This window comes from Nesoenas mayeri (genome assembly GCF_963082525.1).
Source record: "Nesoenas mayeri genome assembly, chromosome: 1".
Lineage (NCBI taxonomy): Eukaryota > Metazoa > Chordata > Aves > Columbiformes > Columbidae > Nesoenas > Nesoenas mayeri.
Window position 1 is genome coordinate 144,574,983 of NC_137541.1, and position 27,482 is coordinate 144,602,464.

A 27,482-nucleotide genomic window follows, 5' to 3' on the forward strand; every position below is an offset into this window, starting at 1 on the left:
TAATTCCCCCTCTCTCTACAGCAATCACAACAAAATGATCAATAATAGAGAGTAACAAACATAGCGTTTTTATCTCATTCATGCTTATCCACTAAAAAAAAAATAATTAATTCTTTAGTATGATTAGTTTCACAAAAAACAGCATACAATTTATTAGCCATAGAGTCATTATTAATTTATTAGCTATAGAGCCATTATTTTTTTCCCTTGAAACTTACATATGCCAATTAAGGTTTTGAAAGCAGAGTATCTGCACATATTTTTCTTGTAAGGGTAGTGTGGAAATGGAGCATAAATAATCATCAGAGCACAACATATAATTTAAATGAGATGATGACTTTCAGAAAACTTTAACTTGTATTTATTTTCATGAATTGGGGTTTATTACAGAATTTATCCATCACAGCAATGTCTTTAAAATTCTGAACATAACCAAGTGTAATGTAATCATCAGACAAACAGAGGTCACATTTGACCAACACAGGCAGCTGTAAACATCTGACTAAGGTATTATGCAAAGGGATAGGCACTCGCCAAAGTCAACTGAGGGAGATAAGAGATGTAATCAGTGTGGATCTAATCTAAAGTTTTTCCAAGCTACAAGGAATTGAAGTTCTTTTGCACAGAGCAAACTCCTGAAAAATACACATGGAAAGTTTCAGTATAGTCTACCTTCCAAAACAAAATAGCAAGCCCACCTTAAAACCAACCAAATATGGTTTCTCAATATTCGTATATAAAGAAATAATGCTTCGGTAAGACCTACCTTTGGTGATCCAGTTGGGCTGGCACACGGTGACCGTGCTACTCCCTTCTGAATAAGATCCAGCCGAGGAGGTACAGGTGGAAGACTAAGATGTGGGATTTGCAAGGGGTCTGGAAGTGGTTTTCTTCTTTGTGCAAGAGGGGAAGATCCCGGGGAAGTCACTGGTGAATTCTGCCTCTCATTGCACTTAAAGACAGAAAAAAAAATACTACTAATATTTACCTGATGGGCAAGTATACAACTTCCTTTCCATGACTAAAACATTTGATACTTGACAGGTATTTACTAATAGTCATTTATTAAAATGGACAACATGCTACTCTTAATTATTAGATGGTATAGGTGCTCAGTTTAATGGTTACTGAAAAAGAAGGTAACAAGTCATTTACCTCAAAACTAAGATACATGCTAAACTGTGATGAAAATAAAAGAGTATATATTCCGGGAATTTGATTAAAAAACAAGCAATCGTTGCCATACAAAAGGAAACAATCATTAACATAGATCTTTTACTGTAGTACTGCTGCTCCTGATGACCTTTTTATTCATAGAGAGTACTCTATGTAAAATTCTATACCTGACTTTCAAAAGCCAGATGCTTATGATATTGCCTGTTCAGTCCATTTCCAAATCATACTTCCATAAAAAATGGAATGTATGTGTCTTCTGAAAACCTGCCAATCAAAATACTCAGCAAGCCAAACCTCGAAGGAGTAATTTCTGTCCTCATTTGTGTGCCGATTTACAAAAATCATTTTAGGACAATCCAGTTTATCTTTTTAGCAAATATTAAACTAATGAAACACACACCTTGAACATCCCCTGCAAGTGACAAATGATGATATTTTTTTTCATGACTTGGCCTCTCAAATTCATCAGAACCAAAGATTTCAATCCAAAATGGGCTCCACCCACTTTCTCAACTAGTTCCTGAACCCCATCTGGGTGAGTTTTCACCAAAACAGTTCAGTTGCTTGCATAAATCAGTCAGAGTTACTTCTGTGAGCCCACTGTATTTGTATCTGTGCACTGTACACAGACTTGGATGCTTCTGTTGTTCTGTGCTTTCCCTGACTGCAGGCATGAGTAGCTGGTAGATGTTCACACCAAGCACCAGCCTGGGCCACTTGTGCACTGAGGCATCCAAGAATTCTCGCTATATAACTTGCCCATAGAAGCTAACAATCTGCCATCTTCTTAGGCCAACCATATAAAATTGCTCACAAAACTGCACTAATCTCTAAGTTAAATCACTTTGATGAAAATGTTTCCACTCTTTTCATAAGATTTTTCTCACCAATGCTGTACATCCCACAGTGATGAGAGGGATGGGACTAGGAAGTTCTTTAACAAGGTAAACAAGTAAACACCATTGCCTTTCTTTACATATAGTGACTATGCTATAGAATCTGAAAAGATCATGAATTCTAAAGGAGAACCAGGAAAAGAATCTAGTGTACTGACTCCTTACCCTATGCACTACAGTTTAGTCTAATATTCTGTCCTATATGCAACTGGGATTGCTACCGGATTTTCTTCAGAAATAGTAGTTACCACAGTACTACAGGATAACAATGCAAGAAAAGAAAAATGAGACAGAGAAGTAAGTAGGTTTTGAAGAGCTAGAAGGCTGACGTTCAGTTCCATTGCCAGAATGATATTTTTGTGATACGCAGGGTCTTACCACTTGGTCTACACATGCAAGATCAGTGTCATAACTACACATGCCATTTCAAGAGACTGAGCAACAAAAGATTCATGCTCTTCATGGCTACTAGAAGCTTCTCAGTTTCTTCTCTCTATAAAGAAGTGGTCACAATGTTCATATTAAATGGCTTGAATACAGCTTGGCTTGAGTAAGTTTCCTTTAATTGGTGAATGTCCCAGACCTTGACTGGATGCCCATGATAAATACATGATTGTGAGGTGCTTGGTCTCTCTGAACATTACGGGTAGTTGAATAACTAAGCTAGATATGTATCTCGCAAGCATGCCTGAGCAACCTTAATTATAAAATCATGACAAACTGAATGTGAGCATCTATCAGTTAAATAGCATAATAAACCCTGTATCATTTAATACCATTAGTTTTAAAAGTTTGGTTACAACTCCATCAAGCGTTCCTAAAACCCAAGAGCCATGTAACATAATACATTCAATGCTCTCGCTTCAGTATCAGAAAGAATATTAATTTATTTCCCAAATTATTTGAACAGAACAAAATAGGATGTCTCTTGTCTCCAAAGAGATACAGTTATTTAAAATAAATGAAAGTGTGGTATAATAGTGAGTCTCCATATTTGAGGTGTTGCACAACATACTGTACCTCAGTCAGAATACCTAAGAAATAATCCTATATATATAATAGGAGTTGGAAACAAGGAAAAGAAAAACAGGAGATACTGAAAACAGAGCACTGGACAGGAAACATGTGTTTGGAATTTAAGATGTTCAAATGGTCATGCCACCACATTAATTAACCTGACTTCCACAGGGGGTAACCTGACAGAGTCTAAAATGTCACACTGTGTGTAGCTATGTGAATCCACAGCAAAATGAACATTGCAGTGACAGCATTTTAAGAATATCCATCACTGTTACTCTGTGACAACCTTCTCTTATACAGTTCTGCTCTGCAAAATGATATGCTCTTCCCTCAGTGAGCCCACTGGTCTCATCAACGTGAGCATTCTTTTTGCCTGCCATAACAACAGTCCAGCTCCAGCAGAGATAGAAACCACGGAAATATTCACATTTAAAAGCCACTCGAGATTGATGTTATTTTCAGATTTATAGAAATGAGTGGCTGAAAGACACACCTAATATCTAGTATGCAATAATAAACACTAGAACAATATGAAAATTTATTTTAAAATTTCATATTCTTAGAACCTGACAGGAGATTAGTGTATATGATAAACGTTTGGTTCCATATATACTTGGTATTTAGCGATCTCTACCTATCATATTCCATGAACGGTAAATCACAACTGCCAAAAACAAATGGGAATTTTTCCAAGTCTTAAGCATGCGAAAAGACTTCCATTCAAGCTTACATCAATGCCTTGTTTCAGAAGAGTAAACAGTTCAGTTACCTGCACTACAGTTGCCTACAGCCACAATGCTATCAAAGCACGTTGTGGCCCCAAAGGTTTCAGAAAGAGAACCAATGATGGCCAACAGGTTAAAGAATAACTTACGGGGCACGAGGAACAAAAGAAAAATAGCTGATAGCAAAAGCAGTTTCTCTCCCCTATGAGAAAGCTTAACCCATGTCACTGCTTGGTGCTGAAGTAAGAGAGAATGCTTTGCTGGAAGAAACTTAAAAAATACAATTTATGTTTAAATCTACTGAAAACAAACAAAGCAAAATATTCCACAATAACAAACAGGTTTTCTTCAGCCTTCAGTATCAGATTGGCACCACATCCTCATTATAAAGAACCCCATATTTTTCCTGTCTGCCATCCAACCTGTCGAGCTGCATCATTTGATGTTTGTTGTCAGCTAGGCCAACAAGACGGCTGCACTTCATGTGAATGCCAGAGCATTAACAGGTGCACAAATACCTACTCTTTTTGGCAGACTCCTTAAGGACCAAGATTTAATTTTTTTTCTGTTTGTCACCTACTTCACCTATTTCTGTGTATTTTCTGTTTGCAGGGAATAAAGCAGCAACGAGAGCAGCACAGTAACAAAAAGATGAAACAAGCAAGCGATTAAGACACAAACAAATATAAATGAACTGGCAGGGACAGAAGACAGCCCTTCAGCGTACAGAGGGGCCCTGCTGCAACACACAGACCTGTGCAATAAAGATGTAATTAAGGAAAAGAACACAGACTCCTCTGTAACAACACGGATTTCATCTGGTTGGGATGGCTGCTGCCAAGGGAAAAGCAGCTGTGACTTACTTTGCAATTGTACTGCAAAGCAGACCACACTTGTGTTATTTTAACAGATGTATTTACTACTGGGATATACTCGTATCAGTTTGCTCCCAGTGGTTGTGAATCCAAGAACAAGACTGTTTCCGACATTGATTACAATTCTAGTGAAGGTTTTTATGATGTAAATATCAGCAGTCGGGCTATTGAATCAAGAATTTTAGTCTCAAATGCCCTTCTGCAAGACAGGCACATATGAAAAGCATACTCAACACAAATCCTAACAAGTGACTGACTGAGGAATATTATCCTGATTGTGTTCTGCTGGAGTGAACTCAGTAATTTAAAATTGCGTAATGACACATCTAAGAAGGTCTAAGCTGACCTATACCAGAAGTGGACTTCTCATTTCCACGTAGTTCCCTAAAGTATATTTATTTATAATCAGGTGAGAGTAACTCACATATTTGTTATTTCTCATTAGGATTAATTGTGACCTAGACAGATTAGTATAATCTGGATTTTAAAATTTGTATGAGGATATAAAGTTATATCAACACTGATGTGAACATTTTTTACATAGACAGGGCTTGTTCTTTATTTGAGCTTTCCTTTGCTGATCCAAGAAAATGCACATGAAGGAGGGAGAGGGAGCTAAGGCCGTGAAAGTCAGCACCACAGTGCCCAAAGGAATCAGTAAAATACATTTCAACTAAGAGAGGCACACTGCCTCCCAGCATTTACGACTCTTTCAAATACTAAGCAGCTAAAGGACTCTTCTTGTATGGTATGATTTTAATAAATTCCCATGAACCAGGTGTAGCATTAAGGAGGAAGTGAATTGTATTATACGTATGAATTAAGAATGTACAGCTGAAAGGAATACCTGGATACATATTTGAGCCCTTTTTTTTTTTTTGTTACAAATTCCTGTATTTTATATGACGAAATTCTTACTAGATAAGAAATGCTTTTTTCATTAACAGGAAAAAAAAAAACCAAAACAGTTTAATAATAAGGAAATGAGGGAGGGAATAAAAAACATAGTATCGTCCCATATTTTGAGAACCAAGGTCTTTTGTCATGATTTGTTAAGCATCTGCTGAAGAAGCCAAATCATGACACACAGTGGCTTTCAGCTTTGACAATTTCCTATAAATATTTTAAAGTAACAGTGTGGATCTAAGTCAGTTTTTGGTGCATTCAGACAGCTGGGAAATTAATTCCAGAGAAGATGGGAAGTGTCCAGACACAGGTATTATAACTTAATCTAGTTGTAGAATAGAGCATTTTTAGAGTATGTCATTTCACTTTAAACTGTAGAAAACCTCATGATCTCCTCTAGGCCACTAGGCCTAGATTGCCTTATGATCTCCTCTAGGCCACTATGTTTTCAGGTAATATTATTAAGATCAAACAATCACTTCAGCACTTCTGAAATTCACAATTATTTCCTCTTAACCAGAACTCCTGCACTATGCATTTTCCTTACGTTCTTTGTCTCTTTTTAAGAGAAGTGTATCGAATTACATTGTGCACAAGGTAAAGTGAGAGATAACTCTTAATTTGTTGGAACAATGGAATATTAAACATTATGGAATAATAAACATAGTCTGTTAGAGACTTAAATGCCCTCTTTAACAATGGAAAAAGTAATTTTTAATATTTACCTAAGCCTGTAATCTGCACATTTTTTTAATGTGCATTACATACTGTTGTGCTTGGCTAGCACAAATGGTATAGAGCTGAGAAAAGGAACACTTCAGGCCAAACCTGTATTAGCTAATCTGATACCATGGGGCTGGACACTTCTCAGCAGTAAGACAATTAACAGAGGTTTTGGCACCACTTTTCATATTTCTTTCACAAAAATACTGAAGACAATTTGAAAATTAAAAAGGAATAAGCTGCTTGATGAGGCAGATAAATAGACTGTCTGCAGTGTATTTCTCTAAAGCCTCTGTTAAGGTGATCTGCGGCTGCTGCTGACTCATACACAACACCTAGCAAGAATGATTCATTTTTCTTACCGTGTATCCATTTACTCATTCCATTAAAGAATGAGTAAGTAGCTTTGTGATTATTATTTTTCTCGAAGCAATTTCAAGTCTGAGGTCCCTCAGGGATTTAATTCAGATACTACTTACCATTTGTGAGTATGCTTCAGAGACAGAGTGATAAACTGAAGAATTGGTGTTTTTCTGATAACTACATTCATAATTCATACAGGTACAGCAGGAGATTTAAAAAAAAAAAAAGGTCTCTTCTTTACACTTTAATGACAATTCCAAAAAGTGTTTTTCAGCTTTTCATTTTGTCAAGAACTCACTTAAAAACCCACCCAGGACCCTTAATCAGTGATCAAACTGACTATGTGTGCTTCTGAAATGAGCCTACTGCAACTATACTTTGCACTATGAATATATTTCCAAGTACAAGTCCCGAAGATAGTAGAAACCGGTAGTAACAGCTTAGAAACATTTTAACAGTGCCCCTCCGACAAGGCTTTTGGAACAATTAGGGCTGATTCGAATATTTCCACTACACATTGTGAAGTTCTACAGTCACTTTCACCAGGATTTCAAGTCCTTGGAACTTTGCTCTTTCAGCAAATTTCTAATCTCATCTCCCTGCAAGCCAGATATGCCACAAGAAGATTTTCTCAGTAATACCACACGGTCTTGCCAGGTGATATGAGACAAAACCAGCCCATTTGATTTTCAAGGATCAACAGGTTTATGTTAAGAAAGCATACAATAATTCTTGCAATAAAATAAAAATCAAACAATATGCTTCTTGGGATTACAAAGTAACAACAGTATCAGCAGGATGGCCACAGGAACTAAATTGTCTTTTGTCATGTAACTTCCATTGTTCCAACAAATCAAATGACTACAACATAGCCATTATGCAGTACCTCGTTCATATTAACAGCATTAACAAGAAACCAAAGAAAAATTCAAAAAGACTAAAATCCTACATAATGTCACAGAGGAAAAAAAAAATTCTTCTAGCAGGCTCTGAAGAAACACTGTTTAAAAAGAAAAACAAATAACAACTAAAAGAAAAAGACAAGGCTGATGAAGGCATTACTAACAAAAAGTAGTATGAATAATTCCATATTCCACATAGGTGGTGTAGTTAAAAGCATCCGTGTACAACCACTGGTAACAGTTTTAAGAGAACAACAGCTTAAAAAAAAAAAATCATCAAATGACCTGATAATTCAAAGTTTTCAAGCAAGGACTTCAAGAGACTAACAAAGACTGGAAAATGTTGTTCCTGAACTTCAGGGATAATTAGTAGGTTTCTTTCACTGAACTATGAAATTAATGACATAAAAATAGCAAGCACCAAACCACTCAAGCACTTGGCAGATACTGAAAACAAGACCTCTTAAAGTAAAGCCTATTGTTCCTTCTGTTGATAAAAGCATAATGCAATTTTGCCTTATCATGGAAGCGATAGTGCTATAAAAGCCCATCAATTCAAGGCTATCTCACAGAGGTCAGGCTGCAGACTGCAATTTAAGTCCAGGCAGGAAGGATAAACTGTTCCCAAGAGGAGGCCACGTTGTACTACATATGAAACACAAGAATGATTCATAGAGGTTAGGAAGCATATCAGATGTATGTATATTACCTGACAGACACTCTCAGGCATGAGAGTGAAACAATCTTGTTTGGTTTTGTTTAAAACAAAACAAACAAAACCCACAAAACAAAAACAAACAAACGAACAACAAAATAAAACCAAAATCAAAAACCACCAAACCAACCAAAAAGACCCATCATGGTATAGAAATGAAAGAGAAGGATGTTACAGAATTAATTCCAAGGCAACTATGCAATCTAGATGATCTTAGGTAAAGGTAAAATATAGATACTGCACTGTAAAACTCCGTGTTGCATGGCCTATGAGAATATCTACTCTAGGCTAAAATATAGTAGTAAAAACTAACAACATAAAATAAACTTTTGCCAATGATAGTGCTTATTTATCAGTGATAATATCTCCTGTGACCAAAGATAGAGCCCAGAATTCAACATAGAGCACTTTCAGAACAGAAAACATCACCAAATACAAAGTCACTATGGAAAATCTCAGACATATTTTTCCTGCTAAAAGTACCCAATACAGAAAATATAGAAAAAAAGTCATAGACTCACATAAAACATGATTAAAAGATACTTGTATGCAATACAAATAGGGTTCCAGGTCACTTTTATAAAACAGTAATATTGATAGCCTACTTAGAAACTCAAGTTTAATCCTAAAACATTTTGTGCATGTGCATCCATGTGTGCAGAAAACTAATAATATATTCTATATATATGAAATATTGTGTTCCTTACAAATAAAAGTTAATGGAATTGTCCACATAGTGTATTTTGGACAAGAGTCTCAGCTGGTGCAAACTCATGCTTCCTCCATTATAAACAGAGTTAACTTAGTGCATATCAGCTGGGAATCTGGATTGGTTTTTTCCTCCTACTGAACTTCAGTGTTATCACTGCAATATTGATGCATTTTGTTTTTTCAACCTGAGAACTGTTCAGTGAGTTGCTGAAACCTAGGGCACGAAGTGCAACCTCTCATTGATCGAAGTTACAGGCAGCTTCATTTACAAACATATAGCTTTATGTGTTGTACAGCATTTGAAAATTTACCTTTCGGACTGAAGCCAAACGATTCATCATTAAAGACTCTTCTCTATCGTCATCATCATCCAAGTCCAACATGGGCATACCAAAGCTATCAATAATACTGCAGCACCTGGAGTTTTCATCCCTTGGATCAAAGGGATCCACAATGATTGGTTCAGTTCCTTTGATTTCACAGCGGCAGAAAGGACAGCCTTGGCCATCAGACTCCTGCGGCAAGACAAAAAAGTACATAATTTTTTAAAAATAAAACATAGGAGTAATTTTAAAAGTAGGTCTTACGTCTTTCTACACAAAAATGCCCTTAACAGGTCTTTAAGAGCTCCTAAAGAAGGACTGGAGTAAACAGGAAACAGATTCACAGTTACTACTACCGTAAATGGTAAAATGACTACACTTTTAACATTGTCTCTCTTTGGAAGATTAAGCTTCACTTACAAATAACTAAACAAAATGCAGCCATTGTTTCTACAAAGCACCAAAATTGTAATTGTCTTAGCATTACACGTCAGGAAGCATCACCTTGCCTTTTAGGATTACCATGTTCCTGTTGCTTCAGAGGAAAGAAGGTGAGGTGTGTAGACAGAGATAATGCATTTTATTATATATCTTTTCTATTAAATATAGAGTATTTATTTTTCATTTTAAATTAGAAAATGCAGATGAGCTGCATATATATATACATACAGAACATCTAAAGCTACATTTTTTACCTGTTTAAGTAACAAACCGGGACTTTACCACATTTTCAATAAATTATGTAAAACAAGGAACTATTTTCACATGTTATCAGAAATAAGAATTACTTGAATTTTAATTTCAAAGTGGTACAATGTGTTAAATCATTGTCAAGCAGTCATATTTCCATTCGTTTTATTTTTTTCAGAAATATCTTTTCCTTGTCAGAAGTAATCAAAATGCCTTTAAAGTAGATTTCAGATTATTAATAAACAAAAATACCTGAGAAAAGTCTTTCAAGCACTTATAAAGAATTTTTTCCATCAAGAGGCACAATGTAGTTTCAAATTAAAGCAAAACGGAAAACAAACCCAATCACCAACAACATCAAAAAAACCCCCATACAGTCACACCCAAAAGAGTCCTGAAGCTTTGAGAGACCAAGGTAATTCAGAATTCAGAAATCACATTGTGTCATATTTGCAGTCAGACAGACAGACAGCTAAAAATATACGAACACAAAAATTAATTCTAAACAACTTAACTCATCCTAAAAGATCATCAAGCAAGCACATCTCTTTGACTTCTCAGATATAAGGAGAGCTTTAATATTTTTCTAGCATTATTTGTATCTTGATACTTGCCAGTCTTACCAAAAGATGATTCTACAGTTTGTGGAAGAACTGCATCCCAAGGCCGTTTAACTATAAATTATGTCTCCTGACAAAAGTCACATCTATTTGCATGGTGTAGTACTGGATTTTTATTTGGTACAGAAAGATATATGTAATCTACTTCATAGCAGCCTTGCAACCTAATAACAAAGGGCTAGTCAACATCAACTACTACCTCAAAGAGTGCCTCCAAATTATATGGACCTACTGAAGTAAACACTGTCAAGAGAACAGAAGTCCTCCCTTATTCATGCAATTCTTGACTGTTTCATTTCCTAAAAACAGCCTTAGAGATGAGGCATGGAGGTTTTCATTTTCAAGGCTTTCCTGTACGTGTGTTGTCAAGTAGTTCTGTACTAGCGGTTTCCTTTCTTTTCAAAAGCACTAAAATTCATCAGAATATGTTGGGTAACCAATCACAGCAGCAGAGACTTGTATTCAACCATATGAACATAACTGAGAAATTAAGACTGAGACCTGAGATCTCTATATTAATACACACATTTGTCCACACCCATAGAAAGATTATTTGAAACACTGAGTAGCTATTGTGAACCTTACAATGCAGTATATATGCCCATATGCTTTTAGAATCAAGTCCAGACACGTCATTTTTAGACAAGAATAGATTTAGGTGCAAGAAAATGACATTTTACTCCTGTTGCATAATAGAAAATGGAAACAGCTAAATCAAGTCTTATTTGAGACTGATCTCCTTGAAGGTGAAAAACTCTCAATCATCCATAGTCTTCTAATGCAGATTTGATGTTGCTTACTCAATTTTTTCCTGCTTAGTGAAAACATCTGTATTGGACCTCTTGAGGCATGTCTAATGAGCCATTATGCTGCCAATTAAACACTGGCCCACCAGAAGCTCACAACAGCTGATGCTGTTACAGTGTAATTGTTCTTCATTGCCTCACTAATTATACAAAAGTTAAATTTGTAATGAAGTCCGATATGTACCTGGCCAATTACAGCTGGTTGCAATGTCCTGATGAAGCTGGATATTTCTGAACATGTCAGTTGCCTCAGCCTAAAATCACAGAATGCTAGGGATTGGAAGGGACCTTAAAAGATCATCTAGTCCAATCCCTCCGCCGGAGGAAAAACACCTAGATGAGGCTGCATCTGGATGAGGAATGTGTCCACCTCACTACCCAATCATCCAGTCCACACTTCCTCACTTTAGCTGCAAGGATGCTGTGGGAGACTGTGTCAAATGCTTTACTACAATCAAGGGAGGCTACATCCACTGCCTTGCCAAAATGCCTTGTCGTCCTCTTTCTGAATCCCTAGCCATTGGCCAAAGTGCCGAGGACCTTTGCTTCTGAAGTCTCCAATACCAGAGCCCGTCACTGGTACAACACTGGAACATGGGGCTACCGTGCTGTGAGACACTCGGCAACCAAAAGTACAAAGCTTTCAGTCCTTTTGCTTAGACCTTTTAGTTAAGGGGGAAAAAAAACCAAAAAAGCTAAAGACCTCAGAATTTCAGATTTTTTTAAAGTGAAAGATTGACACAGTCAGACCTCTGTGTTTGTTATTCAGAATGAAACTGGTAAGAACAGAAAAAGGGCACTCCAGAAATGAGAAATATTGTTCCAGCTCAGCAGCTGCTTAGTAGTGAAATAAATATTCTTATTTGGGTATGTCTAAAGTGGAATTTTCTTAGAATCTCTGATCTGTGGGCAATTTGAAAGATTTGTGTTTGGAGCAAACTCAAGTTTCAGAAAGAACATAAAATCAGAAACTGCGAATATACCTTTTTCAGCAAGCTTTATTGCTAAGGAAAGAAAAATGATACTTCTGACACATCATGATCACTAGCCAATGATTAGTTCTTAATTAGGAATGTGAAAAGAAAATCTACAGTACTTTAAAGTCATATCTCAAACATGGGAATGAAAACCCCTTAACTGGGATGAACCAGGTCAAAAATGGGCTAGGGTCAAGGGTTCTTTTTACTCTTCTCACTACATTTGTAACCAAAGACTGGTGCCTAACTGTGGAACAGAGTCCTGCCTGCGAATGGAATGACCCTTACTTCTCACCACAAAATACAGAAAGAAAAGAAGAAAGGGGCAGGGAGAAGGACGCAGAATTGATTCAGTTTGAGAACCACCTATTAGAGTCTGAAGTCATAAAGAGGAATGACCTCTGCTTTTAAGTTTTATTTTTACGTCAAATGCTTGTTAACTGTGCTGAACTAAAGGTATCAGTCCTCCCTTTTTCCATGGACTGGTATGCCCATGAAGAAGATGGACAAAACACAGCCACATGTGTCACCAGTAAGTCTCTGTGGTTTTTGGGATATTCTGCACATGACACTGAGAGACCAGAGTTGCCCCTCCATCCAAACCCTTACCTCAACAACCCTCTAGATCTAGATGGCTTAGTGCTTTACATACTATTAACATGAAACACAAGAATCCTAAGAGTATATTTCCACAGGCCATTTCATCAGTTGTACTACTGATGGAATCCTACTCTCACCAAAGACATTCTGTCTTCTTATAAAATGCCGTGTAGTCAGTTACCCTCTCTTCATGCCCTTTGAATACATCATGAAGTGCCCTGGGTGGCTGACTTGGCACCAAATGCCCAGCTTTCACTGTCTGAGTAGAGACTGCTCAGGAAAGAGTTTCTACTTAGCAGCAGTCAGCAAATGGTCTTGGCAAGCCTGCAAGTCAAGATTTTAATGACACCTGGAACTTTATTTTTCACAGATTTTGGTGCACAAAACAAAAAGTTTTTCATTTCAAATATGTATGTCCTTGAGCCCTCTGACTGAGTAAACATACACCCACACTGTAAACAGGGATGTAACAGAGAAATCCATCCTCTTCTCCACTAATTGAACTATGACAGTACCTGCCACGCTGTAAGGCAAGAAGTGCACATAAGGTGTCCGCAAGGCTCAATCTTCACATCCTTATCATTCTCCGCACAGATTTTACACAGCTGAAAAGTGGAACCCATTTCACAGTACAATTCATACTGCTCCTGTAACAAAAGAAAGCCAAGGGGTTATTTCTTTACTGTGATTTGTTCACAAAGAATAATACTTAAGGACCAGTAGTGACAAACGTTTCTCTGAGTCCCGTGTTTTCCAACCAATTTTACTTATTACTCTAGGAAACTATTCCTACTGTTCTATCTAAAAGCCACACTAAAGTTACTGGAACAGCTTACTTTTTGCTTCTTCAAACCTATGATATCATACAATAAATGCTACAGAAAAAGTTTAAAATATCTGTGCCTATTAGGTTTTCTACAAACTTCTCACATGTAAACATGACTCTGCTTTTCCTTGGTTGCAGAGGAAGATAATGAACACCTGGTTTTAAGTGAGAAATTAAGTGATGAATGGAAACAAAATTTTCTAAGTATGAGTTTAGAACTAACAAAAGTTATTGGATTGAAAACTGACAAGCAAGAGGGCTTTCTACCTACAGCAAGATTGTAGTATGGTTAACTTAAGTAAACAACGCTTGTGAAGGAAGTACAGCAAGAAAACCCCACCAGGATAACATGGCAACAGTCATGCACAGATCACTCAGTAGTGTGTATCCTTACAAGACAGACAGGAAGGTATTATAACATCTTCAGAAGGAATAAATAATAGATAAAACTTGAGTCCAGAACAGTTTTCTAGAATTAGGTATTGTTGGGAAACTGGCAATCAAATGCATTTGTGTAGAAATAAAGCGCTTTTATAGTCTTTAAAAAAAACACATTTTGGAAGCTTAAAATAAGTAGAATTCAGGTCACAGGAAAATAAGCAGCTACTGCTGAGTAATCAGAGGGGAGATGAGGCTAAGAGAAAATAAACACAGCTCATATCTGCAGCTGTAGTCAGTTTGTACTGAAGATGCTTATAGTGGGGTTCTCACAAAGAATCCATTTGCAGCAATCTAGTCCTGCAGCCACTTTTAAACCATCTTTTCATAGTTCAGCCAGCTCTAACGACAGCTTAAAACCACTGCAGTTACATGTTATCTAAGGCAGCCTCCACATAGTTCTGACTCTGTTGAATTACGATCAGAATTAACTAACAGTGTCCTCATAACTACAAATTCAGAAGCAACTGGATTCATTCAGTGAATTCAAAATACAACATGATTGGCCTGTGAAGAACAAGACAATCACTGAAAATGTCTAAGCTACTTTTCCTTTCCTTGAGGACAAGTAACGATATGGGGCTAGAGAATCATTCTGTGAAACACAAATATCTGATATCTCTGCATTACTCTTTTATTAGTATTTTAAGACTGGAGGGAAAAGAAGGAAGTCAGGTAGGAGATGTACTCAGACTTTCCTCAGGTAACCATTTTTATGAATTCTTTTACTTAAGAAACAGATATTTCCATAACAGTATTCCTGATAATAACAATGATGATAATGAATACTACTTTTCTAAAATATTTCTGGAGGTGGAATGCACAATGAGCACTGAAAATTACAGAAGATTCTGCAGGACACTCAGTCTGCTCTGAAGAAACAGCAGAGCATCTGAAACTGTATGGCTTGTATCCAGTCTGATGTCTTTCCTTGAATATATCCTCAAGACTTTCTGTTGTTTTTGTCAGGAAAAAATGCTCTACACAGTATACTTAACCTTCTAGTGTTAATTTCAGTAGCATTTTTAATCAAGCATTTGTCTTGCAGTGGCTACTTCATATTAATTGAATATCAAATGTCAGCACATTAATTTATCACATCATCACTTAATCAGACTATAAACACACCTAGATATTTTCATTTTCTCTACAAAGTCAGTCTCTTTAGGCACTTAATTATTTCTGCTACTTTTCCCTGATCTCTCTTTTAATTCACACAAGAGACAAAGAAGAAAGGAGAAGGACCCTGGAAGTGGTATCTTTGTGATATATGAACTATACTTTTCCTCCTGGACCTGTCAAGAAACCACACCATTCCTATTCAGCCTTCAAAACTATAATCTGATCTTGATTTTATTTCTGTATTCCCATCTGCTATTAACAAGGAAACCGCAAGCTACATAGGCCTGCAACATAAATATCAGAAAAATCTTTCATAACCATTAAGGCATATCCCACTTGGAAGAGGCTTGGAATAAACAAAGCTTTCCAAGACATGCCATCTGCATCACCCCTGGCTCTGGAGTTTAAAGAATTATTATCTTGTTCTTCATCTAAGCCATTCTATCAACAACATATTTTCACTCTTATGAATTCATTTCTCACATTTTAATAAAAGCTTGTATCACTGCTAAATGAGATGCTAAGGGAAGCGAAGATTACAAAGTAACTGACAAACTCTGCAACATACCTGGGTGACTTTTATGTGATCATGTGGTGTCGGTTCACATAATCCCGTCAAATCAGGATTATAACTTCGTCCATCTGGAAACAGATAGCTGCATCACAAGAAGACTGTTAATAAATATGCAATGTTTCTTTAGCTTTATTAGCTAAATAATACATATGGAATTTCAAAGGGGCAGAATAAGTTAGAGTAGACATTAATTAAAATGCATTGTATTTCCTCAGCCATCTTTCTTATCTTTTGGGTGCAACTGAATTGCTACATATGAATTTTGAGACATGCTCAAGTCTATTTATGAAAGCATGGGAAAGATTTTGACATCACATGCAAAGCTACCACCAGGATGCATCTGAGATTTGGTTAGCAGATTAATTTCCCAGGGTAGCTCAAAAGAATATTATTTTAGAACTTCATTTCACAGTGAGCTAATGCTTGCATTTGTTCCTAGTGATCCCTCCACTGCGAGCACCACAATTGGTGACTGTATAGGCTATTTCAAGTAATAGACTAGAAGGTAACACATATTTGTGTATATCTACATGTGTTATGATATATAATATACATATATAATATTATGACATATATATTTGTGTGTATCATGACATATATAAACCTGTGTACATTATGACAAGAATCTACAATGAGAATCCAAGATGCAGACTGGGGGCATTTCAGTCCTGTGAGAAACTAATAGTAGGTTAAGTGATATTGCAGAGACCATACGTTGTTCTATATTCATATTTATGTTATCTCTAACTTGAAAACAGTTTCTTGATAATTGTGTTGCTAAGTCACACTCTGAGAAAGTTATATTTGCATAGGGTACAAAAACTTGACTATGCATTAAATATTCTCAGCTCTAGGTTTAGTTTGCTCAGTTTTTATCAAGCAGAAAGACTATCATTATAAGTGTGTTTTTTATTACAGGTATGAAATCATCATACATGGAAAAAATTACTGGACTGTGGAGGACTGATAAAAATTGCAAGATTGTAAAGGGTTTCAATCTTTTTTTGAGGACTGATCTCAACCCCTCCCCCCATTATAATCAGGTGGACATATCAAAACATGTATCCCAGTGAAAAGATTCTGACACCAAAAATTTGTCTGTTACTTCAGCTAACTTAGTAAAGATGTACTACTTCTCCCTGCAAACTTAGATTCTCTCATAATGGTAAATCTTTTCAGGAAACTATTAGAACCTGGAAAATGTTCTGGCTGCACAATATATAAAAAAGCAATTACATAGCTTTCAAATCATTGTCCAGAGTTAGACACATGAGTAACTGGCAGTAGTAATTGTTCAATAAGCTTAAGTGCACTTGGGACTCATATTGGGGGCGGTGGGGGGAAGGAATCAATGTGACAGCTGCCTGATTTTATTTTCTCCTGGAATCTATCTGCTATGAGATATGGCTTTGGTTAACTTTGGCTAATGGAATTACCTGGAAACCAGTGTTTTTCAAATGAGTAGAAGGGATGGTCCTTAAACTCCAAAGGAATGCTAAGCACCATATCCAAATTTTCTGTTTTAAAGATCTTTAACAACTACCCATATAAGCATCAGGAGAACAAGGAAATCAGGATTTCATACCCATGGTGACTATAAGAATTTTTACTTACAATCCTTCCCGGCTGCCATCAATCAAAGCCTGAAACAGAGGCTTATTGTGAGGTATAGTCTGCAATATGTTCCCATCGCCAGTCACATATCCAATGGCCCACTGTCCCAAGCGAGTGCAACTCAGTCTGAAAATGTAGCTTGATAAAAACAGGATGAATAAAAAGTCAGTGCTAATCAGAGTTCAGCAAAACAAGTGACGAGAGCAAGGACAGCCTCTGGTTAAGACACTGAATTAAGTCTCTGAAGATTTGGGTCAGATTCACAATCCTGCCACGTGTTCATTGTATAGCCTTAAATAAACCTGCATCTCTTACACTATCAGTTCCTCATGGGCAGAAACAAGTTAACAGTAGCACCCTACCCTCAACTATTTCATTTGCTTGCTTTTTAGGTCTTCAAGTGAAAGCTGCACATTCACTGTGAATAGTCCTATTACATACATTTAGCCATGCCCACAAACCTTTTCAGGAACAGTGTATTATATTATCAAGTCTCCACAACTACAACACATGCCCTTTGTGCATACACAAAAGGAAGGAGAAATATAAAACATATTTAGATGCAATAGAAAAGTGAATGATGAATAATGAGAACTACTCTAGTAGGAATGTTAATTTTGTGTGTACCAGAGGTGGTGAACAGGACAGAACAAATATCACTTCTACTTCAGAAAACACAAGATAATACCAACCCAACCTGACTTAAATTTAAGTACTTCTGTGTGTTACAGGTGACAGACAGTAGAAGGAAAAGGAAGATTAGAGACAACAGAATCAGGCACATTTAGTTCTTCTTGCTAAAAACTTGAGGCCCTTTAATGTCAGATACCACCTCATATACAAAAACCTCATTCAGAAAAGCATCCCATAGTGAAATACCACAAACTCAATTTTGTATTATAGAGCAGCTTTTCTTAATTATGCATCAATATTTTATTTCCTTCCAAACTGTTTAAAAAAGAGAAATCTTAAGCTCCCTGAAGTCTGACATGGCTCTTATGGACTTCAATGGGGCAAACATTTCATTGAAGTAGTAACTATTCATTTGAACAGGATCGTGTAATTTTCCAGGACTTCACTTCACTAGATTTCACTTCACATCTCCTCTTTCACATTCCAGTATTTCACCAACACAATTCAAAAAGTAATTTTCTGATAGGCAATAGAAAGTTATCTTAAAACTAACTCTCTATTTACAAGGAACATAATGTGCTGATAGACTTCTCTAAAAAGTTTCAAAATTATGCACTTTTAACTACGTATACATGTGATCCCACAGCAAAGTTAGACAACTAGATATTACGGAAAAAAAGCTTCATAAGTGAAAGCTAAAAGTAGCAAAATAATAGTTAACTAATAAAGGATTAAATCCATTAATGAATTTTTATTTCTCCAATCTGAGTGCAGAAAAAAACCAGGACAACAGGAGTGGCATAAACAGTAAAAGTTCAGTTAGAATAATTCAGTATGTAAAGCACCACACAGAAGATATTTAAAAACTCTACGTGTCATAAAATTTAATCTCATAGATTCCTTATTTAGATGCAGAGCTTGTGATACAGAATCATTACTGGCAAAGAAAAAATAATGAACACATAAGGAATACATAAGCACTGATTAAATTAATAACTTAAGTGTGCTACCATGAAAGGTATTGTTAAGCAACAAGCGTAAGCTACCATGAAAGATATTGTTGAGCAACAATTCAATGCAACTTTTGAAAAGGAAATTATATTTTCAAATATGCTTTTCAATAATGTATTGATTGTTGTACCTAATTCAGAAGAAAGGAAAAGCAATGTAATTTCATTTTTTTTTCCCCGTTTATTTGTACTTAGACTTAGACTTTCGTGTATGCTAGTATGATTTTTTTTGCTTCATAGCTGTAGAGAATTATGGCATAAAAAAACAGATCATGGTTGCAAAATTCCCATGTCTTAAAATCTAGAAGTTCAACATTTTCTGAACGTGGAGTTCTAAACTTTAGCATTAAACTATTTTTAAAAATACATTTTGATAGAAATAAAATCACAAGTATAAAAACCCAAGCTACTACTTACTTCTCTGATTCACTCTGTTACAAAAAAATAATTAGAAAGGCCAAAACTTCACACCTTCAGTATTGCACCGAGTGTGTCATGCAATATAGAAGTATGAACCTGGAATAATTATGTAGCTTCTGAGACAGCAAGTTTATTTGGAAAGGAATAATCAGCAAAACCTCTCACCTCCCAGGCTTAGTGCTATATTTTTGCAGCCTCGCTTTCACTTCATCGTATGTCAGGAATGCCATATATCCAGGATGCGTCACAGCTAAGAAGTTCCAGTTCCTTAAGATTGAACTCCATGGCTGAAAAGAGAAGACAAACAATTAAACAGATGCAGCCAGGTAGCTACATATTTCTAAGAAAACTCAAGTCAGTTTGTCAGAAGAGACCGATTATGTTTTAGCTTCAGATGAAAAATACACACTTTTGGTTAAGGTCTAAATAGTACAAAAGACTGTCCTGTATACCCAGCTGTGCTACAAGGATTCCTTCAAAAGAATTATTCCAAGAACATCAAGTGTAAATTTTTGAATCTCCTATTTGTAGCTGCGTAAAATATTAAGCACCATGTTTACTTAGAACCTGCAAAATGCAGCTCCAAGATGGCTTAATAAAAACATAATTAAGCCTATTCTTGAAAAGTCCTGAGGCACTTTCACAGTAAATGATAAGTAACACTAACAAATGAAGCCTAAGAAAGCCACTAATTTGAGCTGTTGTTCCTTTTCTTATTGTCTACTTCTTGATTTCTTCAGTTACCATAATGGTATTACAGCCACAAAACAAAAATATTGACAGCACTTAATCACAGTCTTTGCTGACTTGAACAGGAAATGCTTCAGAAAACTCACTGAAATATGCCTGACATGCTATCATCTCAAACGATACAGAAGAGTCCTTTACTGTAAATGAAGGATGATTTTTAAGTGGTAGATTAATACAAATATATTCAGTGTTCATTGGTAGCATTTGGAAAGATAGGAAACTGCCTCTGAATGGTTTGGAGATTTATGTATTTGTTAAAAGATCAAGGCAGGCGAAGTTAAGCAACACAAGAGGCTTGTGGTCTCACACGGCCTGCAAATTCCCTTTAAAGGATCTTCTAATGGCTAGTACGACAGAGACAAAATGCCTTTGTAAGTGACACACTTGAGCAGAGTATCCCAACAGTTCTGCCTGAGATTATCATACATTTCCCAGGCAAACCCTAACCACTACTTAAACGTGGATGAACACCTGTTTGACTCTAAAAATGAACACCTCTTCAAAACAAATGCATGAAACAGAACGGTAAGATTTCAGCACAGAGGCTGTTAGAAACCTCAGGTGTTCAAATCTGTACAAAAGAAAGGAGAAAAATGCACAATCCCAGATGCAACACCACATCTTGCCAGCTCTTATTTGCACCCTCAAAGATGGAGCCATGAGGCTTCATCACATGAAAAATGGTAGTTGTCCTAACTAGAGACAAAAGGGAGTTGATGCTTCCCCCTTCGCCACACCAGCACTGACACTCCCTTCATAAAACCACATTCTTCCTCCTGCTGTGTTACTCAAGTGCACGCACAGAAATCAAAAACGGTGATCAAACACTCAGTATTTTGATGTTTTGTTGGACTGTGGCAATTTAAAGGCTTGCTACAGTATATTATGTAACAAATTCAAGTAGTGTGCAAATTTCTTGGTTAATTGCAACCATCAGTCTCCTAAGTTGACAGTAGATATGCTCGGACTCTCTACAAAGTGTCACACTACTGCTATACCTGGGAAATGATGTGACAGTACAACCGAAAAATCAAAGGGATAGAACTCTTAGCTTGCCTTGTGCACAGAGAGTATTACAAAAGCAGGGAAAATGGGAAAAGATTTGTATGATTTCTCTTCTATGGAAACATTTTTGCATAAAAGGACAGCTTGACATGTTAACAGTGACAGAATGAAGCTCCTTTCCTTCAAAGCATCCACGTATTCTGCCGTGCTAACTTCATCTCCCGCCAGAGAACGCAGCACTTAGAGCTGTGCTGCACACGGTGGGGAGGTAGGGGGAGCAAATTCACTTTTACAGGATCTCCACAAACAGCAGCCTTGCTTTCCTCTGTGAATAAGCATCACCATAAACGTAGCTTTTCTGTAACACAACCCACAGTTGGCAAAACAGTATTTTGATTACCTAAACAATTGGGATTTTCTCTCCGTGGGTGTATGCACACATCATTACAGAAGCTGTTTAAAAACTAGAGAAGTAAAATGCAACCTCTGGGAGAGGTTCTCAGACTAAGTTCAGTGCAAGTTCAACAGTTACACAGCTACTGCACCAGCTGGTAGTCTGTCTGGCAAAAATCCTCTCTCTGCTTCTTTGTTAAATTAAAAGTTAATCCTAACCAGTCTTCTCTCCTTACATATATCAGTACTGCTGATTCCCTTTCTCTAGCACCAGGCGTGGTAATTAATCAAACCAGCAATGGCCTCACAAAGAAACTAATGCAAACATATTCACTGGCTTACAGAACAAGGAAAATAAATCTCATTTGAGGCTTCTGTCCTGAAGTTTAACGCAACCTGTAAGATCCCACACAGGGTCAGAACAAACTGTTACTTCTCAGATCACTGGCTTCTCATTTAACTTTCTATTTGATGTACAGACTGAAAAAATGAAGCAACAAACCACACACGCTCAAATCCTGTTATTATTTGTAAGCAGAACACTTTCCTACAGAAAGGAACCTTAAATGCATTTCATACTGATGTATGTTGCAGCCAATGGGCCTCAGACATTCTGCAGTCAAGATCAAGATTTGGGTTTGATTACTAACCTGAACACCATATTAGTTTGCTAAATACTAAATAAAAAAGAAGAAACTTAGGCAGGACTTGATGTTCAGACAGGAATGCTTGATCATATGAAGCTCCACATAAAGGGCAAAGCTTAGGAGGATTTTGCTAAAGCAGCATAAGGTACAGTGATCTATGTTCTCTCATTTATTATTTCACCACATAGAACCCCCAAAGTTTTGTTCAAACCTCCATAACCTGTATGTGTGACCAATGTTTGTGGTTAAATTTAACAGAGAGATTACTTACACCATAACATTTTCAACTTTGATAGTTTTGACTCAGAATGGAGAAGAGATGATTAAAATCAAAATGGTGTAAACTAAAACCATTAATCACCTCCTGCCAAATCTTAATATCAACTTGGTAATGGCATCCTTTCCCATAACAGCAAAATCAAGAAAGATAAACAAAGATTATCACAGAATGACATGGAAGATGGAACAGTAACTCCTTGTCTTTCTTAAACTGGGAGGCCCAGAGCTAGACACAGTACTCCAGATGCGGCCTCACCAGGAAAGAGCAGAGGAGGAGGAGAACATCCCTCGACCTGCTGGCCACAATTTTAATAGAGATGCAAAACAGCACCACCTTCTATATTGGTTGAAATACTTCTAGTATGCTCTGCAGAATGGACACAAGGTAAACAGAGGCATGTAACATACATATGAGCTTATTTCAGGTAAATATTACCCATTAACAGAAATACACTTGATGCTATTCCCAAAGATAGTCCCTTGTAAATAAACAGCAGAGCATTAATGGCAAAAATATGTTCATAAAGAGTTAAGCTTGCATTTAGCCTAAAAAGTCACGTGTAACTTTCCTTATGTGTTTGCAGAAACACTTCATATTGGTATATATAGATACAAAAGCACAATAAAAACACAAGTACCTGAAGGCCTACATTTTTAAGAATGCATTTAGGATTAGTAAAAAGTAAGTAAGCAGCAAACACAAAGATACCGTAATCATACTAAATATGTGCAGAAATGAAGCAGGAGTTACTGGATGTTTTCAGTTTTTCAGATGTAGGTGTTGATTCAGAGCCAGGTGACTCTGACAGACTAAAAACAAAAGCACAATTTATTTCTGAATTCCAGTGTTTCAGTTATTTCAGTTTTTCCAAAATATCCACTTCCTTGACCCACAGGTAGGCATCTAAGGGCACTAAGCTTCTAAAAATTCATATAAGCATCTAAAATTTCCAAACCTTACCTGAAATAATCTAGTGAAGATATCAAATTCAAAAATTGAAATGTAGTCATTGCAGGTCAAGTCAATAGTAGATTTCAGAGCCATTGCTTCCAAACCAGAGCTTATCTGATGAACTTCATGAAGGCACTGCCTGAACACTTTCCATGGCACTATAGTTCTGTGAGAGGGGTAGAAATAATAAATATAATAAAACTACATATTTAAGATTTTATACCTTATTTAGACGTCAGAACTGCACTTCTTTTAAAGAAGTGGAACATTAATTTGGTTTCTCTACAGAAAACAAACAAACAAGTTTTTTGAAAGCAGCCTAAGCAAACATGGTTTACCTTCTTTTAAACACAGTCAAAAAAGTGCCATTTATTTTACAATTATAAATACCAAGCTTCCTTCAGAGGACAACAAAAAGAACACTGCAGAAACCAAAATGTCCTACCAAGCAGCTGTAGAAACCAAGCTCACACCCTCTCAAAGATAATGCGAAGGACCAGCTCTGTTTGGTAAAGAACTCCTTTCTTTGCAGCCTCTCTTGTCAGAATAATAAGCATCAATTTAGTATCTACTGTGATAACTTTTTTTTATAGCTAAAGCTCATAAACACTGGTCAAGTAACCTGACAGCACCAACCAGCTACCACTGATACTCGTCCAAGGACAGTTGCATGCATATTAGAAGACATGTATTCTCAGATTGCCACCTTCACACATTCTTGCAGAACGGGGAGTATTTTCAGACAGCAGTGAATGTGGGAAAAGGTGGAAAATCACGATAAAAGGAAATTAAAATTGTCATCTCTAATACAAAGCCATATTCTGTCAAATTCAGTTCTTACTTGCACAAAGATAATGCAGATTAGTTACTTTGCCAGCCAAGTTCTTGTATTTGGAACCTGACACAAGGCCATCACTTGAAAGTGCTCTATTTTATCACTTTCAAAACTATGAAAAGTTGTTCAATAATAGCGACTCTTCTTCTCATGTCAGTGGGTGAAATCCAAATTTTGCAAAGCCTAATACCTTCTCTTAAAAAAGTTCTGCCACACGCTAAAAGCAGATATGATGTTTTAAAAACATTTTAATTAACTGAAATGTAACCAACTGATAACCAATATATAACTGTTTTCAGGACTTAGCAAGATTTCACACATTCATAATAATATTTTCTTAATAATTGCTAAAATGATAAAAGACACAGACCTCAAAAATCTCATCAATACTTCTTGCTATTTCTATTACTTAACATTGCCTTATTTTTATAAGAGCCAAAAAATTTTATTCCAGTTCTTCTAAGTATTTTCTTATGTGGAAATATACACAACCTGGTAGCACGGTGCTATGGAAAAAAATAAAAAAAAAGACGACCAAGTTGGTCCTGCATCACAAATATTCTGCAGTTAACCTAAATTAAAACAAATAGTCATTTGAAGTACAACACTAAAAACACACTCCTGTATTTCTACCGCATCAGGCATTCATTTCATCTGTAAGTGCAAAGAAATCTACTTGTTACTTGGAGGCTTATATTGAGAAAGTCATAAATGACAAAATGCGAAGTTTAATAGATCTCAGCAGATACTTTCATTTATGTATGAAAAACAGGAAACCACAAAGAGCTGAAGAGAGATACCACATCAGATGCCATTTAAGAAAGAATGCACATCAAATTTTGATTATGGTAAAGACAGAATGAAACGCGCATTAAATTCAGAGAACAAAGTTGGAAAACATTAGTGCTTTTGCGGTGTTACAGTTGTGTTAGTTCAAGTGCCTATTGCTTATTTAGTTCCTGTAACTATGGCTCTGAAATGCCTTCTGAGTCTCTATGTAAAACATCCTAAATGGTTACAGCACTGGGATCATGCTGAAATAGGGTTAGAATAGTTTTTTGGGGTATTTTTTTGAGGGGTAGGGGTTGTTTGGGATTTTTGTTTGTTTTGTTGTGGGTTTTTTAAAAGGGCTAATACAATAATCCTTAAATACAAACCAATAGAGAATCCATCAGGAAGGAATATAGCCATATTATACCTTACAACTGCTTTTGCATGCCTTGCCTGAGACAGCTTCATGAAAACATCCTCCCTTAGATGAAGTTAATAAGTGGGACCTTTCGTTATCTATTCACTGACATCCTACACCCCAAAATCCCAACAACAATGGAGAAAGCAAAAATCTTAAAGAACATATGTTTTTAGAGCTCTGTTGGCTAGCACTTTGGCTAAGACAGAAACCAGATGTTGGGAAATGAGTGATTAGCTAATGAAATAACATCTAAAGTTATTTTGTGGGACTTGTCCAAGAACAAGTGTCTGAAAACACTGGTGGCCCCAAACTAAAATTCACTAAACTCAGCAGATTATTTTTTTTCTGCAGCTTTATGGAACAGGTCTTCTATCTTTTGCTTTCTTACAGAAAGCTGAGAATTAGCTGTAAAAAAAGTTAAGTCCTATTTCTCAGCAGCTACTGTTACACAGCTATCATTCCTAAATACTTCGAAAGAGCACCAGCCAGGGACCATTTCTCTTCAGGGATTGTCATATGCAGAGTTGGATTCGATGATCCTTGTGGGTCCCTTCCAACTCAGGACATTCTATCATTCCATGATTTCTCCTCAAATGTATCTCTCCAGTTTATATGCACAAACTGCTGCATTCTTTTGAGACCTTGCAGAGAGCACTCACTCACTTAAAATGAGGGTGCAACTGAGTCTTTACACGGTGGAGGATTCTGCAGCATCCTCTTCTCCTGCTCCAACAGACTTGCAACCTGGTGACCTTTCAGGTACACTGAGAATCACCATCCTCTGGCAGAGGTCTAGGAGGATGTCACACAGAAAGTGTCCCACAGGAATGTGGCAGTGAAAGAGGTTTTCATAGAGGGCTGGCAAGTTGAGTTTCTGTTTAACTTAACATTTCACTGATGTTGTTTTCTTGTGTTTTAGGGGATACATAGCTTTTGAAGGTACCATTTCATTATTCAAATATAAAGGGTTATTTTAATTGTTCAGGGAGATGGCAGGGGCAGTAGGAAGGGGAAGGGAACGGGACCCATTAAACCAAGCTTGAAATTTGGACTGTCCTAGTTAATATCATGCTTAGATTGTTATCTTTTTTTCTAAATTGAAAAAAAAAAAAAAAAAGCCTTTTTAGAAAGGAAAAAATAGGATCCTGTTTGTAATGAAACACTGCCTGCAGTGTTCAGCTCCTGAAACATAGAAGGTATCTCCTACTATTTTCGGTGAACTTTGTTCTTGTAATATTTATTGCATCATGCCTTGATGATATCCTGCACAGCAGGCTGGTAGATATTCTGCACATGCCTCATGCTATTAGGCTGACCTGTAAACACTTGTCTAGGAGGAGATGAGTTAGTCAGCTCTGCGACAGCCCATCAGAAAGATGTGATGTGACATCCTGGTAACAGTTCTCCATAGAATTAGGTTGAGGAAGTGCAGTGTCTCAGTATTTCAGGTATTTAATCGTAGTTAAGCAAGCGATGGCTTCTCATGGAGCACACATGGCTCCAGCTGAGTAGTTCTGGGGAGTATCTCACGCAAAGTACGGTACTACATAGCGATTGTACTTCCCTCAGATGTTTAATGGCCAAAGTTAAGAGCCCTGCTACGCATGCACACAATACAAACAGATACAACCAGGGCTTTGGTAACAGCTTCTCTTTTTATAATAGAATTTGGGGAAAAATAGCGAACACTGAAGTAATACTAGGTGTTCCTGCTCCAGCAGGGGGATCGGACTAGATTTTTCAAGGTCCATTCCAATCCCTAAC

The 27,482-nt window shown here is 36.7% G+C and overlaps 1 protein-coding gene across 1 annotated transcript in view; it reads right to left on the reverse strand.

Moving 5' to 3' along the window:
• CBLB (Cbl proto-oncogene B) overlaps nt 1-27,482 on the reverse strand; it is a gene marked incomplete at both ends in the record, with an annotated part of 134,396 nt that overhangs the window by 28,377 nt on the left and 78,537 nt on the right. Inside the window, 7 exons of the mRNA XM_080358488.1 lie at nt 767-952; nt 9,324-9,527; nt 13,544-13,675; nt 15,983-16,070; nt 17,603-17,740; nt 19,831-19,952; nt 23,701-23,857. Coding sequence (XP_080214614.1) covers nt 767-952; nt 9,324-9,527; nt 13,544-13,675; nt 15,983-16,070; nt 17,603-17,740; nt 19,831-19,952; nt 23,701-23,857 — 1,027 coding nt within the window. The remainder of the gene's footprint in view (nt 1-766; nt 953-9,323; nt 9,528-13,543; nt 13,676-15,982; nt 16,071-17,602; nt 17,741-19,830; nt 19,953-23,700; nt 23,858-27,482) is intronic.